The sequence below is a fragment of the Micromonas commoda genome, chromosome 4 (genome assembly GCF_000090985.2).
Source record: "Micromonas commoda chromosome 4, complete sequence".
Lineage (NCBI taxonomy): Eukaryota > Viridiplantae > Chlorophyta > Mamiellophyceae > Mamiellales > Mamiellaceae > Micromonas > Micromonas commoda.
In genome coordinates this window covers 1,426,702-1,444,254 of record NC_013041.1, presented here as the reverse complement: position 1 = coordinate 1,444,254, position 17,553 = coordinate 1,426,702, and the positions used below count along the sequence as shown (strand labels likewise).

Genomic DNA, 17,553 nt, shown 5'->3' with positions numbered 1-17,553 from the left:
GAAACCTCGATCCGAGAACCCTACCACCCCCCGGACTGAAGGCTGGCGTCGTAGGAGTCGTCCAGGCGAAGAAAGTCGTCGTGCTGCATCCAACCCTGCCATCCCTGCTTCGTCGGTTTCGTGCTTTTGACGATCGCCCGCCTCTCCTCGCGCTCCTCCTCGTCCTCATTCTTCCTCTTTCGTTTCTCCTTCTTCTCCCTCTTTTCCCTCTTTTCCCTCTTCTCCTTCTTCTTCTTCTCCTTCTTCTCCTTCTTCTTCTCTTTCCTCTCCAGCTCCCACTCCTCGCGCGTCATCCTCCCCGTCTCCGACCCCGATCGCATCGTCTCGGTGGTCATCGTCCGCGTCGTCGTCGTCTCCGACGCGTGCCACCTTGAGTTAATCCTTGAGTTAATCCTGGTCGTCACCTGGTCGTCCACCGCGATGAATCCCGGGTCATCCGAGGTGCCTCCGAGGATGGGTTGCATCGGAGCCATGTACACCACGTTCCCGCGCGCCGTGCGCACCGGCAGGAGCGACGTCACCGGCAGCATCGGCACCAGACCCTGCGCCAACGGGACCATCACCGGCTGGGCCATGGCCTCGGCCTCGGGCAAGCCGTCCCACCCGGAGCTCGTCGTCTGGACGACCGGCAGTTCCGGGGCCGCCGACGCTTCGACGACGCCCGCGATCTCGTCTCGGACGACCGGCCTAGGTCCCGTCGGCGTCCGGTCGATCCGGTCGCGGAGGTCGCCCGAGGCGGGGCCCGCGCGTTGGACGACCACCTTCACGACTCGCTTGCGCCGGTCGGAGGACCTCGTTCTCGCGAGAAAATCCTTCTCTTTTTCGCGATGCTTCGTGCCGCTCTCGTGTTGTTCGCGACCGTTCGCGGGCACGTCGCAGTCGCACGAGGGACAGTGGTAGCCCAGGCTTTGTCGCTTTTTCTCGTCACCCCGCCGCGGCTCGGGTAGGGTCTCGTCCACTCCGCGCTTCGTGATTTCACCCGGCTCTGCCGCGACGGCTCCGATGTGATCCGACGCCGGCCGCGCGGGTGACTGGCCTTCTCGCGTGCCGTCTCGATCGCGCGGTCGCACGTTCCGATCGCGGGCATCCGGCGGCGGCGGCGCGAGATACGGAGCGGTCGTCGTCGTCGGTGGCGGGCCTTCTCGTGTGCCGTAGGGCCCGGGCGGCGGCGGCGTCCCTCCGGCGCGTCCTCGCGGCGGCGGCGGCGGCGGCGGCGGAACCTCTCGAACCGTTGGAGGCGATTCGGAGCTGCGCGGGGGCGCCTTTGCGACCGCGGGGCACGGAGGAGGAGGCGGCGGAGGAGGAGGCACCTCCATGAGCACCGGCGCAGGCGTCGCGTCCTTCTCGTCGTCCTTCTCGTCGTCGAAGGCGATGACGTCAGCGACGGGTTCGCCTAGGATGGGCGGCGGCGGCGGCGCGTCCACGAGAACCGGAGCCGCTGGCTCGGACTCAGGGTTAGGGTGAGGAGAACCGAAGGCGGCTGGCTCGGGCGCCGACGTCTTCTTCCCCGGGCTCGCGTTGAGCGCGGTGATGGCGCGGCCCAGCGCCTCCTCACCGTCCATCGCCGCCTCCGCCCGATCCGCGTGTGACTCGAGGTAGGCCACCTCCGGGTCGATGCGCCGATCGGGGGAGGCGTAGTAGCCCGACGCGAACGTCGCACGAGAGTCGTGGTGAAACGGCTCGGGCTCGGGCTCTGGTTCGGGATCTCGCGCTCGCCGTGCGCGCGCGGCCTCCTCCCGTACCCAAACCCTAAACCCCTCCTCCTGGCTCGTCCGCGCCACCTTTTCCCACCTCTCGACGCACAAGCTCGCCGCGTCTCTGATCTCGCGGGTGCCCCCCGACTTTGCCCAACGCTTCACGTGCTTTGGGCAGTCGCCGAGCTTGGACAGCACCTCGAAGGGAATGTTCATGCCCGCCAGCCGGGTCAGCGCGCGCGCGGCCTCGCCGTGCGACTGGGACCCGATGGCCATGGCCGCGTTCGAGAACTCCTCGATCGCGACTTCAGCCCTCACCGGATCGCCGGCGGCAAGCTTCGACTCGGCCAGGTCCCAGGCCAACCGCGCACTTGATGTCATCGGATGCGGCGGCATCGCGATCTTTGGCATCTTGAAGGGTTCGCGCCGAGGAAGCGCGAACGCGTCCGTGGGCGGCGGGGGCGGTGGCTCCTGAACGACCGCGCCCCGTGCCCGAGCTCGTGCCTTCGGCTCCAGTCTTGATTTCCGAGCGTTTACAGTCTTCTTCATCGCCGCCTTCGCCTGTATCTGCTTCTTATGCCTGTCGAGCATACCGGCCAGGGTCTCCTCGTCCTCGTCCTCGTCCTCGTCGTCCGTGGGCGCGACCGGCGTCCCTTGCTCGGGAGAAGAATCGTCGCCGAGGCCGTCGTCCTCGATGTTCATGACGTCGGCGATGAAGGCGTCCACGTCTTTCTCGCCAACTCCCTGATCGCGCGTGCCGTGTTCCACGAGGGACCGGCGTATGGACTCTCGCACCATCTCCCTCTCCTCGGACGGATCGAGGGGTTCATCGACCCGGCGTAAGGGGCGCCGGCGCCGCCGCTTGATCGAGGGTTCGGTCGACGACGGAGACCGGTCGGCGGCCTTTCCGAGCTTCACGGGGTTGTCGTCTCCCGGGAGGATGGTCGCGAGGCTGTCGGTGAGCTTCTTCAGCGAGCCGAACTTTTTTGACTCGTACCCGAGGACGAGCTGCTCGCGTTCCTGGACGGGGACGGGCTTTGGGACGGGCTCGGGCTCGGGGTCGGGGTGGGAGACGCCCGCGCCAAAAGGATACGGCAGCGCCGCTCGCTGCTTCGAGCGCTTGGACGCCAGGCGGTTCGTGAGCTGCGTTTTGGTCACCCCCTTGACGTTCATGACGGCGTGGAGGGTGGGCATAAAGCTGAAAACCCCCTCGGGCGTTCTCACGCCCTTGGGCATGTGTTGCAACACGCTCGTCCAGCCCGCGGCCTCGAGCGCCGCCGTCGCATCTTCGAGCCTCTGCGTCAGCTCCGGATGGTCGTTCCAGCGCAACGGGCCGTCGTAGTGGATCCTCAGGCGCGGCTCGAGCGGCGGTATCGCGACGGGCGAGGACAAAGCCGCCTCGGCTGGCGCGGGGGCGCTTTTCGCCGCGGGGGCGGGCGACTCCTCGGGCGGCGGGTCCGGGCGCATCGCCGGGGAGGAGGCCGGGGCGTCGTCGTCGTCGTCGTCGTCCGCTCGGGTTGAGAGGAAAGGCAGCCAGATCGCGCCGCAGCTCATGCCCGCGAGCGCGCTCCGGGCGCCCGGCCGGCGGCTGAAGTGCCCCGCCCGAGCAGGAGACAAGACTGGACGTCCTTTCAGTTCAAAGAAAAGGACAGGGGATATCGGCCCTCGGGGGCTCGGTTAGGACAGGTGGCAGGTTATTAGGTCAGGGCGTCATAGACCAAGACTAATAAGCTCCTCAGTTCTATCAGTTGGATCAGGTTCATCTCATCGTCAGGGGAGTTTCCTCGGCACCTCGGCAGCCTCGTCCGAGGAAAGCTGCGCGGCGGACGTTCGCGCGCTGGTCACTGCGCGCGTCGTCTCCCTTCGCGGGCACTCCGTGGCTGCGCTCGCGCGGCGCCATGTCGTCCTCCTCCTCGTCGTCGTCCTCCTCCGCGTCGTCGTCGTCCGCGGAGGACCGCGCCTCGGCGCTGCGCCGCCGGTACGTGTCCCTGCGACAAGCGGACCTCAGCCGAGAACGACTGGCGGGACCCGTGCCGCGGGAGCGCGCGACGACGGTGTTCCCCCCGCCCTCGCCGCCCCCCTCCGCCCCGGGGCACGCCATCTTCCTCGACGACGTCCTCTTCGCGCCGCCGCGCGTCGTCGCCGCCGCCGCCGCCGATGCGTCGTCGTCGCCGCCGCTCGCGAGGGCGACGCGCGAGCTCTGCGCCTTCGTCCGCGCCGAGACCCTCGCCGTCACCCACGCCGCGGCGAGGCTGGAACACTCCGCGCCCCTCGCCGAACCGTCCGCGCTCGGGAGGTGGACGGACGCGACGGACTCGCTCGCGGAGAGGGCGACGTGCGCGTGGGACCTCCTCGCGCTCGCGGAAGACGCGACGGCGACGACGACGACGGCGGATGCCGCCGAGAAAGTAGGTCACCACCTCGACAACCTCGACGTCGTCCCCGACAACCTCGACAGCCTCGACGGCGGCTCCCTCGCCACGGTCCCGTCGGACGGTGACATGTTCGACGCAGCTCGCCCGGGCTCGCCGCAATCCCCGCTCGGGCACGGGGTGCCACGCGTCCGCCACGTGGCCGCCACGCGTCCGGACGACGAATCGAAGACGTCCGATCTCTTCGCCGGAGCGTTTGCGGAGTTTGACGCCGCGGTGTTGGCGCTCTCCGGAGCGTACGCCGCCATCCGAAATGCCAGCTCGGATGCCACGTCGGATGCCAACTCGGTGTGGACCCCGCCCACAACGTTCGAGCGAAGGACGAGAAAGTACTGGATACGGCCCAGAGACGTCCTGCGGGTCAAGCTCGCGACGTGCAAGCACCTCCCGGTGTTGGTTTTCGGCGGGCGGGACGGGCGAGCCGCCTCCGCCCCTTCGAGAGGCGCAAAAAACCTCGCACTCGGCGACGTGGGACCCGTCGACGGTTGCCTCGTGTCGTCCGTGTACTTCGACGACGATACGCTGGACGTGTACCGGACCCGCATGGAGCGCCTCGAGGGCGCGACGCTCGTCCGCGTGCGTTGGTACGGCGGCGGATCATCGACGAAGGACCCGTCGCCGTTCGCCGCAACCGCCGAGGGTGCCGAGGGTGCCGAGGGTGCCGAGGGTGCCGACGACGACGAACACGGCCCGTCTCGAGTGTACGTCGAGTGCAAGACGCACCACGAGTCTTGGTCCAACGAGTCCAGCGTCAAGGAACGCTTCCGGCTCGACGCGAGGGACCTTAAGTCGTACCTCGCCGGCGGCGTCGCGGCCAAATCCCGAACCAGCGACCGAACCCTCCACCAAACCCTCGACGCCAAATCCGCGACGCTCGCGAAGGAAGTCGCGCAGGACCAGTTGTTCGCCAGGGGTCTGGCGCCGTCCGTGGGCACGCGCTATCGACGAACGGCGTTTCAGCGCGCCGATACCAACGACGTGAGGGTCTCCCTGGACGTGGACCTCGTGTTCACGGATGCGCGCGACTGTTCGTATCCGCGCGACGGTTCGCGTCGCGCGCCCGTTCGGTTCCCGTGCGCGATACTGGAGGTCAAGCTGGCGCGCGCCGACGGGGACGACGCGGGCGGGGGGACGCCGGATTGGATCGAGGACGTGCTCGCTGCGGGTAACGCCACCGAGGTGAAGAAGTTTTCAAAGTTTCTTCACGCCACCGCGGCGCTCCGGGTGGACACAAACGGAGGCGTCGACGCGGCGCTGCCCCACTGGTACGGAGCCGAGACGGCCGACGACCGTTACGACGACGAAACCGCCGCCGAGGTACGAACCGCCGCTCCCATCGCGGACCACGTGTGCGTCGCCGTCGACGACGAAGGCTGCGAACGCCGGCGCGAACCCCTCGCCGGGCTCAGCGGCGTCGCCGGCGTTCCCTACTACCCGGTCCCGTCGCCCCCGTCCGTTCTGAAGTCGCGCGATACGCCGCCGCCCACGCCCAAGCCCGCCGTCGTCGCCCGTCGCAGGTACGTCCCGGTCAAGGTGGAGCCCAAGACGTTCTTCGCGAACGAGCGCACCATGCTGCAGTGGCTGTCGATGTCCATCCTGATCCTGTTCATGTCGCTCGCGCTCCTCTCGCTCGACGGCCGCGGGTACGCCCGCGGAACGACCGACGCCGTCATCGGCGACGGCGGCGGCGGTGGGGGAATCGGCGCGGCGTCCTCCTCGCTCGGCACCCCCGTCGGCACCCCCGTCGGCACCCCCCGCGGGCCGGCCGTCGCCTCGGGTGTTTGCGGCGCCATCCTCGCGCCCGTAGCCGTAGCGTTCATGGCGTACTCGCTGTGGATGTACCTGTGGCGCGCTCGGCGGATCTCGAGACGCGAGCCGAGCGCGAGGTACGACGACAGGTGGGGTCCCGTCGTCTTGGTGGTGATGCTGATGGGGATATCGTGCGCCGCCGTCGTCCTTGCGGTAGTGTCCCGCCCGTGGTGACGGCGCGATGTAAGTAAAATTTTCATCCCGTCCGCCTCCTCGCACGCAGCCTGCTCGCGCGATTCTGTTGGTCACGAAAACCCGCGTGGAGAAAAACGCCCGCGCCCCGCTCGGCACCCCCAACCGCACTCCTCCCCCGCACGCGCTCGCCCCTCCCGCGACCATGTCCGTGCGCGTCGCACCGACGCCTCACCGCTCACCGGCGCTCGTCACGTGTCACCGCGTCCGTCCGACGCGGGCGCGGGTCTCCGTCGCGTGCCGTGCCTCGGCGCGCGCCCGGGCGAACGGGAATGGCGACGACGCGTTTGGCGCGTCGTCAGTCGCGTCCACGCGTTCGTTCGTCCGTTCGTCTTCCCCCGTGTCGCCCTCCTTCGGCGCCCGCGACGCGCTGCTGAGCGCCGCCAAAGGACGGGGATCCACGATTCGTGCCAGGTTCGGCGCGGAGGAGACCTTCGTGCTGACCGTGGTTGCCGGGTTCATCGTGTACATCGCCCTCAACTACGACGAGATTGTGGCCAAGCAGAAGGCGGCCGTGGAGAAGGCGATGAGGGAACAGGATCGCGCGATCGGAGCGGCCACCGCGCAGCAGAAGGCGGCGACGGACGCGGCGAAGCGGGCGCAGGAGGACGCGGGGCGGAAAGCGGCGGAGGCGGCCGAGGAGGCGCGGCGCAGAGCGGGGGGAGAGTAGTTAGTACCTCGCACGTGTTCACGCTACATTTACTCGTCATGACACCGCTACGACGTCATCAGCCGCCCTGCTCGAAGAACCTCGCGCTCCTCGTGGCGAGGTCGAAGAACTCGTCGAAGTTTACCATCCCGTCTCCATCCCCGTCCACCATCTTGATCAGCTCCGCCACCTCGTACAGCGTCAGCGATTCGCCCAGCGCGTCGAAGAACGATTGCACGTCGTTGACGTCGAGGAGCCCGTCGCCGTCCTCGTCGAACGCGGCGAACGCCTCCTGAATCTCGTCGTCCTCGAACGCCGCCGCGCCCCTCGCCGCCTGCGCCTCCCTGTCGATCCCCGTCGAGGACGTCGCGGCCGCCCGCGCCCGTCCATCCCCGCGCGCGTCGCCCCCCCGACCGCCACCGCCACCGCCGATGCGCACGCCCGCGAGATCCTCCGCCAGCGTCCTCGCGCCGCTCCCGCCCGCGGCCTCGTCGTCGGACTCGAGGTCCTCGGCGCCGGATTCGAAGTCGCTCGCGGCGAGGGACGAATCGTCGTCCGCGTCGGTGTACGCGCTGCTCCGCGCGGAGTTGGGCGCGGAATCGTAAGGATCCTGGTCGCCGACCCGCGAGTGCGCTCGACCCGCGGCGGGACTGTCGTCCCATCCGCCCGGAGATCCGCGCCCCACTCGCGCCTCGCCCCTGATCTGCTCGTACGGGATGGGCGGCCGGCGCGCGGTCGAGCGGTCGTCGATGGGCGCGCCCCAGCCGTCTCCTCCTCGTCGCGACATGCCCACGCGCGCGCGCGGACGCCGGAGTGGCCCGCGAGGCCTCCGCGCGCTGATTCAAAACAACAACCTGTCCCCGGCAACGAAGTCGCGTCGTCGGCAGAGTGGTTTCCAAAATCCCGCCGGGTGGGGCCGCCGGCGGTCACAACCCGCGGGCACCCCACCGCTCTTCACCCCCGCGAGGAGCCCCACGATGCCGCTCGCGACAGCGTCCGCCGCCGTCGCGCCGGCCCGCGCGCGTCCCGTCGCTTCGCAGCGCGCCGGCGCCGGCGCCGACCGCCGGGCCCGCCTTATCCGTCGCCCCGCGCGATCCCCCGTGCCGACGCGCGCGACGTCGCCCGCCGCCGCCGACCCCGCCGCGAACGCCGACGGCATGTACGACGGCACCGTCTTCTTCCACCTCTACCCCGAGCTCAAGTCCCCGAAGCCCATCTTCAGCACGTTCCTCGAGGGCGCGCTGCACTGCTGCGAAGTGGCGCGCTCCCATCCCGACTACTGCTCCGCGCACTTTCACGAAGCAATCGACCAGGACGACGCCATCGACTGCAAGCCCCACGGGTACTTTAACATGACCTTGTTCAAGTGCCCGCCCGCCGAGCTCTTCGAGCGGTTCGAGGACCTCCACGAGTGCCTCGACATCGGGCACATGGACCAGATCCATCACCCGTTGCCGTGTCAGGAGGTGGCGGCGATTCCGGGACCGACGTCGGCCATCGCGAGGGTACCCCACGGAGTCGTGAGATACTCCGAGAGGGACGCCGTGGTGATGGTGGCGACGCCGCGCGGGAACAACGGGCTCGACGCGCGGGACTGGCGCGCGTGGTCCGGCGCGGACGTCGCCGCGGAGAAGGCGGCCGAAACCTTCCTGGGCGCTTCGCTTCACCGCTGCGTCGACGACGCGGCCGCGTTTGAACACGTGGTCAGGATCGAGCTCGGCGCGTGCGACGCCGGCGCCGTGGACGCGTGCGTCGCGCGGGCGCGTTCGGAGTGCGGCGACGGCGCCGTCGTCGGCGGGTTCAGGTGCGCGTTCAACATCGAGAAGACCGGGACACCCGCGGGGGCGATGCCGGCGGTGCGGGAGATGCAAAAGAAAAAGAAGGAGGCGGAGGCGGCGGGGGGCGTGTCCGTCGCGGACGCGGGGAAAAAAACCGGGCAGGTCTAGCCGCGGTCTAGCGCGAGCGTCGCGAAGTGATGCGTCTTCGTTCGAGATAAAAACAAACATAACGTAAAGGCGTCGTCGTCCTCGTGTCGCCGCTCACGCTCCCGCCGTGCAACTCGCCGTGAAAGCCGTTAATTTCGCCGTAAATTCCGAATCGTCGTCGAGTGAGCCCCCTCCGCGGTTAATACTCCTCGTGAGTGAGCCCCCCCGCCCCGGACGGACGCGACACCGTTCGCAGCTCGCGCCCCCCGTTCTCCTCATCGTCGGGCTCCTCCTCGAGCGGCATGTACTGCGCCATGATCGCCTTGATCTCCTGGTCCATGTACGACCTCAGCCTCCATCGGTACAACCCGTACGCGACGCCGCCAACGATGACACAGCTGGCGAGTACGGCGGCGACGACGGTACCGGTTCCGCCCCCGCTCTTGACCTCCACGCACTTGACGCCGTCGGGGGACGACGCGGAGAGCGTCGGGGCGAACCCCGCCTCGCATCCGCACTCGTGCCCGCCGAACGTGTTCGAGCACGTCATGCGATCGCCGGCGCACGCGCCTCCCTTGCACTCGTCCACGTCCTCGCACACCTTACCGTCGCCCGTGAACCCCTTGGGGCAGACGCACGTGTGATCCGGGACGGCCGCCGGGTCTAAGCCCTTTATCCCGGCTTGTTTCTTGGCGTCGATGCCGTCGACGCAGGCGGTGAATCCCTTCTCGGACCAGCATCCGCCGGGGTGCTCGATGCCCGCGGCGTCGCACACAGAGGGCGGCTCCTGGTGGCACGTAAACGTAGCGTCGTTGCCCGGGAGGTGCTCCGACTTGCACCAGCACCGCTCGCACATGCACGAGTTGACCGTCTGCATCGCGGTCGGGCACTCGTTGATGTCCTGGCAGCTCAAAGTCCCGTCCTGGCTATTCTTCACCTCGATCGTTCCCACCGGGCAGACGCACTTGTAGGACGCGCCCGAAGTTTGGCAGGACGTGTGACCGGTGTCGGTGTTCTTCGCGCACTCGGCGCCGCCGCCGCCGTCGCACGCGTCCGCCCCGCCGCAAACCTCCGGTTTCGTGCCGGCGGCGAAGCCCGCGCAGATCGCCTGGAGGACGTCTGAGCTGATGATCTTACCCCGGTACTGCTCGTTGTTGATGACCACCGTGGGCAATATGCTCACGTCGCTTCGACCGCCCGTGCCAACCTGAGCCTCCTGCTGCTCGTCGAGAACCGCGTTCCGCTCGTTCGCGTCCGGGTCTCCCACGCACCGCCGCCACTGCTCGACGTCGAGCTGGACAGAGTTGAGGATGGAAATCGCGCAGCTCTCCACGCCGTAGTTGCCGCTCTCCATCGTGCACTTTGCTCCAAACTGAACCACGTAGTCCCACCACTTCCAGCTCTGACCCGTCGCGTTCGCCTGGTTAAACACGCAGAGGGTTCGGAGGTTCTCGATGACGACGTCGCGGCCGCTGTACCCCGCCTGGAAGTCGCCGTCGGGATCCGGGCAGCAGTACCGGCCGTTGTTGATGCACTGCGCGACGCACGCGGGATCCTGGATGAGGTCGGGCGGGCAGAGCCAGGTGATGTAGTGCGGCGTGAACGAGGTGTAGCCGTTCTGCTCGAGCTTCTTCGCGATGGGCCGAAAGTCTTCGAGGAACGCCTTCTGCGAGTCGCACTTCGGCCCGCACTCGTCCCCGGAGTTGGTCCAAAACTCCCACTCCACCCGCTCATCCGGGTGGGGGAGCACGTCGGTCCAGTCGAGCACCGCGAGGACGCTCGACCCGGCGGTGAGCGCCGTCTTGAACGCGTCGCCGTCTCGTTTCGCGATCAACCCGACGGGTATGGATATGTTCGCCGCGTATACGCTGCTCTGCTCGTCGTCGCCGACGTCCATCGTCACGAGGGGCTCGTCGATGTTGTCGACGACGATGAGCGCGTCAGCACCCGCCGATTGCGCGTGATACGCCTTGTCCGTGAACGGGCATCCTCCGCGGTCGAGGACGAGGATGGCGGCGCCGAAGCCGGCTTGTTTCGGGACGACGTAGCCGGCGGGCTGATGCGTGCGTCGGGGCGGAGGGGAGGAGGTTCGGGTGAGTGGGAGATCGGGGGATCGTCGACCGACGGGGTGGGGGCGAGGGTGTTTGATTTTTCGTCGTCGGTTCGGGTTTTTTTATTCCTTTCCCCGTCGCGATCGAATCGATTCGTGCGTTCGCGGAAGAGGACGGACGCGCGGGGCACGCGGGGTGGGCGGGTACTCACGAAGTGTTGGCAGCCGGTCCTGTACGACGCGTCGATCGACGTGGGGTACGCGAGTCCTCCGCTGCGATGTGAGTTGGAAAATGACGGGGTCAGGCGCGGTTCACGGGTTCGGATCTCGTGTCGTGGGATCTGGGCTTTTTTTGGCTGGGAGCGAGGGGGCGGGGTTGGGTCGCGCACCTGAGCGTGGCGCCGTAGAGGGGCTCGCCGAAGTTCGCGATGGCCATGTCGTACGTCTTCGCGAGGGACGCGGGCGCCTTGATCTTGAGGTCCGCCGTCTCGACCGTGAAAGAGGTCAGACGGCGGGCGTCCGCGCCAGCGATGCGCGTCAGCAGGAGCATCGCGCACGCGAGGAACGCCACGTGAATTACATGGGACATTCTCGGCGGGCTCGCGAGAGTGCCGCACCTCCTCGCCATGGCGCCGGGATGCGGCGGTTCGGCCGTCGCTCGGCGGCCTCGCTTCCGAGGCGACGTCGAATCGCTCGGACGGCGGGTCGCTCGCGTCGGGCGCTGGGGCTCGGCGCGGTTGAAAGTGCCGGCGGGGGAGGAGCGCTTCAAACTTCATTCACCGACGCGGTGGCCAAACCAAATCGGTGCTGATGATCACGAAGAGGAGGTGTCAGCACTTCGTGGGGCGCGAGGCCGGTGGGTGGGAGATGACGACGGTTTGGGAGCCCGACCTCGACGAGCTGCTCGCGAGAGTCGCCGAGATGGAGGGCGCGGATGACGTCGAGGCGGATGTCGAGGCGGATGATGGGGATGGGGCGAACCAGGGGGTGAAGCGGAAGAGAGCCCCTCCCACGAAGGGGCCATGCGAGCACGGGGTGGAGTTTCGGTCTAAATGCAAGGTGTGCAGCGCTTGTCCGCACGGAAAGTGGCGTCGTAAGTGCAAGGAGTGCGGCGGGTCTGGAATCTGCGAGCACGGTCGTGTACGCTCTCGGTGCAAGGAGTGCGGCGGGGGCTCCATCTGCGAGCACGGTCGTGTACGTTCTCAGTGCAAGGAGTGCGGCGGGGGCTCAATCTGCGAGCACGGTCGTGTACGCTCTCAGTGCAAGGAGTGCGGTGGGGCCTCAATCTGCGAGCACGGTCGTCAGCGCCGCAGGTGCAAAGAGTGCGGTGGGTCTGGAATCTGCGAGCACAGTCGTCAGCGCTCTTACTGCAAGGAGTGCGGTGGGTCTGGAATCTGCGAGCACGGTCGTCAGCGCTCACTGTGCAAGGAGTGTGGTGGGGCATCAATCTGCGAGCACGGTCGTGTACGCTCTTACTGCAAGGAGTGCGGTGGGGGGGGAATCTGCGAGCACAGTCGTGTACGCTCTTACTGCAAGGAGTGCGTCCAACGCCGCGAGCGCGAGTAGTCAACAGTTGTATCGACACGTATCCCGAGCACGAGGCGGAACAATCGACGGGAGGAATATTCTCTCACTCAGATGCCCACCTCGAGGAACTGCAACTCCAGCAGCACCGCCATCGCCGCGCTCCTCCTCACCGCGTCGTGGACCCACGCCGCGGGCGCCCCCGACGCCGACGCCGCCGCCTTGGCGTCCCTCAGCAGGTTCTTCCCGTCCGGCGTCAGCCTCGCCTCCAGTTCCATGGCGAGCGCGAGGTCACCTCCGCCGCCGCCGTCGCCCCCCGTCATCCCACCCTCGAAGTACCCCCGCTGCATCATGGCCATGACCTCGAGCCACGTCCCGTTGCCGCTCCGGCAAACCTCGGCGCGCCTGTGGCCGCTGAGCTGAAACGCGAGCGCCATGACGAGCTTGACCTCCTCCCACGGCACCGAGTCGTCCGAAGGCGTGGACTGCACCATGGCGGTGATCCAATCGCGTCGGCGCGAGGGGGATTCGTTGAGGACGCCGCGGACGACGCGCGCGGCGTCGTGCGCGTCGCCGCGCGCGGATCCCCAGTTCCAGTTCGGGCTCGTCCATGGCTCGGGGGGTAAGGCCACCCCGGTTCCCCCGCGGGGACCGTCGGGGACGATCTCCGCCTCCACCGCGTCGGCACCCGTGTTGACGACGACGAGGGACCTGGGATGATGATGTCGCGGACTCGTGTGAACACGAACGGCGCGCGGCGTGAGGTGGGGTCGGGTCCGCGCGCGATGACGACGGAGCGCGATCGCGGTGGACGAGCGGGGGATGCGCGAGGAGGCTAGTACGGTCGTCGACATGTCCAGCCCGTGCACGAGGGAATGACGAGGGACGAGCGCCCCACGAAAATAAGGGTTATCCACTTGCCGGAAAAACTAACACTTCGCGGGGGCGCGCGACATGACCCCGGAGGAGGCGCTGCTCGCGCTGCGCGCCGTCGCGACCCTCCGCACCGCGCTCCTCGGGCTCGCGCTCTACGCCTTCGCGAGGCTCACCGTTTACGTGTGGCGCCCGCTGTTAGATCGCGTGTTCGTGTCGACGTCGGTGGTTCGATTCGTCCCGTACGACGCGAGCGCGATGGGATCCGTGACGGTGTGCGTCGACTGCACGCACCGCAATCTCCCCACGCTGACGCATCACAAGGACGGCAGCACGCCGAAACACCTGCGCGGGGACACGTCCACCGACACCGTGTTCAACGCGCTGCGCGCGGGATGGAGGCCGCTCAAGATCGCCAACGCGGTCACCTGCAACCACTTCGACATCGACGGACTCATCTCGGCGTGGGCGCTCATCGAACCGCTCAAGGCGCTGGAGCACGAGGACGTGCTCCGGGAGACGGCGAGGATCGGGGACTTCCGCGAGCTTCGCGTCACGCGCGGTAGGGGCGACGGGGGTGCCGAGGGTGCCGAGGGTGCCGAGGGCGCCGACTCCGGCGACGCGTTCGGCATGTGGTCGGAGACGACGGCGGCGCTGAGGCTGTGCGCGTGGATCAACTCCGTCGAACGGACGCTCTTCACGCGGCCGTTCGAGGGAAACGAGCACCGCGAGTCCGCGCGCAAGTACGCGCACTTCCTGCCCCTCGTGGCGGACGCGTTAAACGCGGTCGAACCCCGCGCGGGGTCCACTACGGAGGCGGACGACGCCGCCGCGGAGAGGAGCGGGTTGCACTCGGGTGACGAGGAAGTGGCGCGGGTGTTGGACGGGGTGACGCGACTGTACGGGACCGGGTTTGATGAAGGGGAATCGCCTGTGCGAGAAGCGTGGGACGACCTCGGCGTGTGCGTGGTGAGGTGCGAGTCCCCGGTGCACTACTACGCGCTCTTCTCGCTCGCGACGGACGCCGACGTCGTCGTCGCCATCTACTCCGGCGGCCGGTACGAGGTGGAGTGCAGATACACCGGCTTCGTCGACTACCGGAGCCGCGCCACGTGGCCGAGGTTCAACTTACGCGCGCTCGCGTCTACACTCAACACTCGCGACGCCGCGGTGACGTCACGCGGGTCGCATCTGCGATGGGACGTGTCGGGGTACACGGACCCGGGCCCCGTGCTTCGTCTCGACGATACCAGGCCGGGTGAAAAACTGAGTCGGGCGGAGCGGTACGGGAGCCCGGACGAGCGTCGGATCCACGTCAGCGCTTTGACGCCCGAGGCGTTTCTGTTAACGGTGCGCGCGTTCTTCGAGCACGCGGCGCGCGGGGCGAGAACGCACCTGGGGGTGTCGGATAACTCGAAGATTGCGAAACGCGATTGGAGCTGGCGGGAGACGCACGAGCTCAACGCGAAAATCGACTGGGCGGGGTTTAACGAGGGAGTTTGATTCTTTTCGACACACTCATCATATCATATCATGTCGAGGTTGGCAGTCAACTCGGATGTCAGCCGAGGTCGAGGCTGGCGACGGTGAGGCAGCCCTGCCCGAGCCCGGGCACGTCCGCTTTCTTCGCGTCCACGGTTGGGTCCGTCTTGAGCGGCGTGACGAACCCCTCGAGCTCCTCCTCCCCTTCGTCCGAACTGCACCAGTCCCCGATGCACTCGTCCCGCGTCGCCGGCGCCATCACCATCCTCGTCGTACGCTCCCCAGCCTCGAACCCCCGTCGTTTGAGCGCGCACGTCAACGCGCTCACGCCCCGCAGCTGCCGACCGGCCGAATCCGTCGCCAACGATCCCTCTTCCAAACCCTCGGGAACGTACACCACCATCCCATCGCAAGCGTCGTCGTCGTCTCCCTCGTCCCCGCCGCCGCCGCCGCTCGTCGCGAGGTGGTGCGTGGCGAGCGTCAGGTACCGCTCCACGAACTCCCTCGCGCGAATCGTCGAGTAAGTTCGCCCCGGTCGAACGTCGAGGCCCACCGGGCCTAGGTACAGCTTGCGACCGCGTCTGTGCGCGACGGCGTATCCCACGCCGTCCTCCACGACGCACAGCTGTGGGACGGTATCGCGCCACGCCCTCAGCGTGTTCCCGCGGCAGGCGCCGAACACCGCGGCGTCCATGTCGGTGATGAGCGCGCCGTCGCCCTCGGACCAGTCCGCGGTGGCGTCGATGGCGTCCATTGCGGTGGCGACGTCGCCCGCGTTTTTCGAACCACAGCTGGACGAAATTCCGAGCGCCTGGTCCCGCGACAGCGTCCACCGGCGGACGGCGGCGACGGGCGCGAACCCAGCCTTGAGGTACAGCGGCGCGCCCATCGCGCTGGCGTCCAGCACCGCGAGCGTGGCGGCGCCCATGGAGTCGAGCGCCGCCCTGAGGACCATCGACGCGACTCCCCTCTTGCGATAGTCGGATCGCACGACGATGTTGCCCACCCACCCGAACGGGGCGTCGGTGTTGGTTCCGTAGACGACGGTGCTGCCGAAGCCGACGAGGTCGCCGTCCTCGTCGAAGACGCCGGTCGCGCCGGTGACGCCGCCCGCGTCGTCCCCGTCGGATGTGTCCTCGGAGGACTTCAGGAGCGCGAGCCACTCGTCCACGTTGGCGTCGAATGAAACCTCGCGAAGCAGCGCGTCGAGTCTCTCGACGTCCTCGGGGGAGGCGGTGAGCTGCCGCAGGACGTGCCCGCACCCCTTGTCGATGATGCAGAACTCCTCGTCGTAGCTGAGCTCGGGGTTGAGCGTCCCGGCGCTGGACCACGCGGCTTCATCGTCCGCAGAGGCGCGCACCCTTCGGCGTCGTCGTCGTCGTCGCTCCAGTCCATCGTCGCTCCGTCGCGGGGCGTACACTTCGAGAAATCCGCTCGTCGCTCGCCCCCGCCGAGGTTCCGGAGCGGCGACGGCGCGCGGACGGCGCGACGCGAACGCGATCGGGCGATGTTTACCGCTGGGTCCCACCGAGCGCGACAGGGACGCGCGCGCGCCGGCGGTAGACGCCGACATACCCTAGCTAGGTGCGTTCTTCGAAGTGGCCGAAGCAGGACGCGTTCGAGGTGCGAACGTCCACGTGGAGGATGAGTCATGACACACGCGTCTGGCTGGCAGATGTGAGCTGGCACTTGGCACCACCGCGGGCGGCACCTTCCACCCGTAGGCACCATGTTCGCGGTCTCTTCATCCGCGGGACTCGCCGCGGCGTCGGCGCGCGTTCACGCGTTCCACCGGAGACCCCGCCCCGCGCGCCATCTCCGCGCGTCTTCGTCGTCCGCGTCGTCCGAGTCGTCAACCGTCGGGACGCTTCCGAGGAGGAATTGGTCCGAGATGACCACGAACGAGTTCGAGCGGCTGGACAAGGACAGGGTCATCGCGCTGCTGCCGGTGGGCGCGACCGAGCAGCACGGTCCGCACCTTCCCGTGTGCGTCGACGCGGCGATCAACGCCGGGGTCCTGAACCGCGCCATGGAGCTCCTCCCGCCCGAGATTCCGCTCACGCGTCTCCCGCCCCTCCCCTTCGGCAAGTCCGTGGAGCACGACGACTTCGCCGGGACGATCTCACTCGGAACCAACACGCTCATGGCGGCGTGGACCGACATCGGCGAGTCCGTCCGGCGCGCGGGGGTCAAGAAACTCGTCCTCTTCAACAGTCACGGGGGCCAGCCGCAGGTTGCGGAGATCGTCGCGCGAGACTTGCGAAAGCGACTCGGCATGCTCGTCGTCACCGTCGACTGGTTCTCCTTCGGCCTCCCCGAGGGCATGTTCGACGACGACGAGCTGAGGCACGGGCTGCACGGCGGCGACGTCGAGACGAGCGTGATGCTGCACCTGCACCCCGACCTCGTGGACATGTCCAAGGCCGGCGATTTCAGATCCGCCGGCCGCGACATGGAGGAGAGCGGCGACTTTAAGCTGCTGACGCCGGAGGGCGGCATCGGGTTCGGGTGGTTGGCGCAGGACTTGAACCCGTCGGGCGCCACCGGGAACGCCTCGAAGGCGACCGCGGAGAAGGGAAGGGCGTGCGTCGAGCACGCGGCGTCGAGGCTGGTGGATCTGTTGAAGGAGGTTGACGACTTCGACGTGGACTGCGTGTTTCGGGGTGGGGCGAGTGGGGAGTACTGCACGACCAACTACCGGCGGATATGGCCGGGGCGGGAGGACGGGGGGGGCGGGTTGGCGGAGAGCAAGTACAAGTCCCACTACACGGGCACGAGGTCGAGCTGATCGTAGCGTAGGTGGCCAACGTCACTGTACAAGTAACATTTTTTTCTGGTGGTCTTTGTCAACCGACCGAACTCGGCGCCATTTCAAAAAGCTCTCTCGGAGCTGACGCCCACGCAGTGGTGCGGGCGCGGCGGC

The 17,553-nt window shown here is 68.1% G+C and overlaps 10 protein-coding genes across 10 annotated transcripts; 6 read left to right on the top strand and 4 right to left on the bottom strand.

Annotated features, from left to right (window-relative positions):
* Window positions 1–20: 20 nt before the first annotated feature.
* MICPUN_58188 (predicted protein) lies at window positions 21–3,248 on the bottom strand (the record flags this gene model as incomplete). Its single annotated transcript, XM_002501487.1, has 1 exon — window positions 21–3,248. The coding sequence occupies one exon, from the start codon at window positions 3,246–3,248 to the stop codon at window positions 21–23; it is 3,228 nt and encodes a 1,075-aa protein (XP_002501533.1).
* Window positions 3,249–3,592: 344 nt separating this feature from the next.
* MICPUN_58187 (predicted protein) lies at window positions 3,593–6,109 on the top strand (the record flags this gene model as incomplete). Its single annotated transcript, XM_002501892.1, has 1 exon — window positions 3,593–6,109. The coding sequence occupies one exon, from the start codon at window positions 3,593–3,595 to the stop codon at window positions 6,107–6,109; it is 2,517 nt and encodes an 838-aa protein (XP_002501938.1).
* Window positions 6,110–6,250: 141 nt separating this feature from the next.
* On the top strand, window positions 6,251–6,840 carry MICPUN_108170 (mucin-associated surface protein). Its single transcript, XM_002501891.1, has one exon. It carries the CDS (start codon window positions 6,273–6,275, stop codon window positions 6,795–6,797), a length of 525 nt encoding a protein of 174 aa, XP_002501937.1. The 5' UTR covers window positions 6,251–6,272; the 3' UTR covers window positions 6,798–6,840.
* A 48-nt stretch (window positions 6,841–6,888) lies between these two features.
* MICPUN_77149 (predicted protein) lies at window positions 6,889–7,077 on the bottom strand (the record flags this gene model as incomplete). The annotated part of the gene is made up of 1 exon (XM_002501486.1): window positions 6,889–7,077. A coding segment is annotated over one exon (189 nt), but the record flags the coding sequence as incomplete, so codon positions are not given.
* A 676-nt stretch (window positions 7,078–7,753) lies between these two features.
* MICPUN_58184 (predicted protein) lies at window positions 7,754–8,722 on the top strand (the record flags this gene model as incomplete). The annotated part of the gene is made up of 1 exon (XM_002501890.1): window positions 7,754–8,722. One exon carries the CDS (start codon window positions 7,754–7,756, stop codon window positions 8,720–8,722), a length of 969 nt encoding a protein of 322 aa, XP_002501936.1.
* A 24-nt stretch (window positions 8,723–8,746) lies between these two features.
* On the bottom strand, window positions 8,747–11,379 carry MICPUN_58183 (predicted protein; the record flags this gene model as incomplete). Its single annotated transcript, XM_002501485.1, has 3 exons — window positions 8,747–10,757; window positions 10,964–11,024; window positions 11,141–11,379. The coding sequence occupies 3 exons, from the start codon at window positions 11,377–11,379 to the stop codon at window positions 8,901–8,903; spliced, it is 2,157 nt and encodes a 718-aa protein (XP_002501531.1). The 3' UTR covers window positions 8,747–8,900.
* A 239-nt stretch (window positions 11,380–11,618) lies between these two features.
* On the top strand, window positions 11,619–12,722 carry MICPUN_58182 (predicted protein; the record flags this gene model as incomplete). The annotated part of the gene is made up of 1 exon (XM_002501889.1): window positions 11,619–12,722. One exon carries the CDS (start codon window positions 11,619–11,621, stop codon window positions 12,315–12,317), a length of 699 nt encoding a protein of 232 aa, XP_002501935.1. The 3' UTR covers window positions 12,318–12,722.
* Window positions 12,723–13,229: 507 nt separating this feature from the next.
* MICPUN_58180 (predicted protein) lies at window positions 13,230–15,410 on the top strand (the record flags this gene model as incomplete). The annotated part of the gene is made up of 1 exon (XM_002501888.1): window positions 13,230–15,410. The coding sequence occupies one exon, from the start codon at window positions 13,230–13,232 to the stop codon at window positions 14,649–14,651; it is 1,422 nt and encodes a 473-aa protein (XP_002501934.1). The 3' UTR covers window positions 14,652–15,410.
* MICPUN_58179 (gcn5-related n-acetyltransferase) lies at window positions 14,710–16,203 on the bottom strand (the record flags this gene model as incomplete). The annotated part of the gene is made up of 1 exon (XM_002501484.1): window positions 14,710–16,203. The coding sequence occupies one exon, from the start codon at window positions 16,201–16,203 to the stop codon at window positions 14,710–14,712; it is 1,494 nt and encodes a 497-aa protein (XP_002501530.1).
* A 123-nt stretch (window positions 16,204–16,326) lies between these two features.
* MICPUN_108167 (predicted protein) lies at window positions 16,327–17,475 on the top strand. Its single transcript, XM_002501887.1, has one exon. It carries the CDS (start codon window positions 16,360–16,362, stop codon window positions 17,416–17,418), a length of 1,059 nt encoding a protein of 352 aa, XP_002501933.1. The 5' UTR covers window positions 16,327–16,359; the 3' UTR covers window positions 17,419–17,475.
* The last annotated feature ends 78 nt before the right edge of the window (window positions 17,476–17,553 follow it).

What these genes read in the sequence shown, in the direction of transcription:
- MICPUN_108170 (XM_002501891.1), top strand. Translation starts at nt 6,273, where the DNA reads ATGTCCGTGCGCGTCGCACCGACGCCTCACCGCTCACCGGCGCTCGTC.
- MICPUN_108167 (XM_002501887.1), top strand. Translation starts at nt 16,360, where the DNA reads ATGTTCGCGGTCTCTTCATCCGCGGGACTCGCCGCGGCGTCGGCGCGC.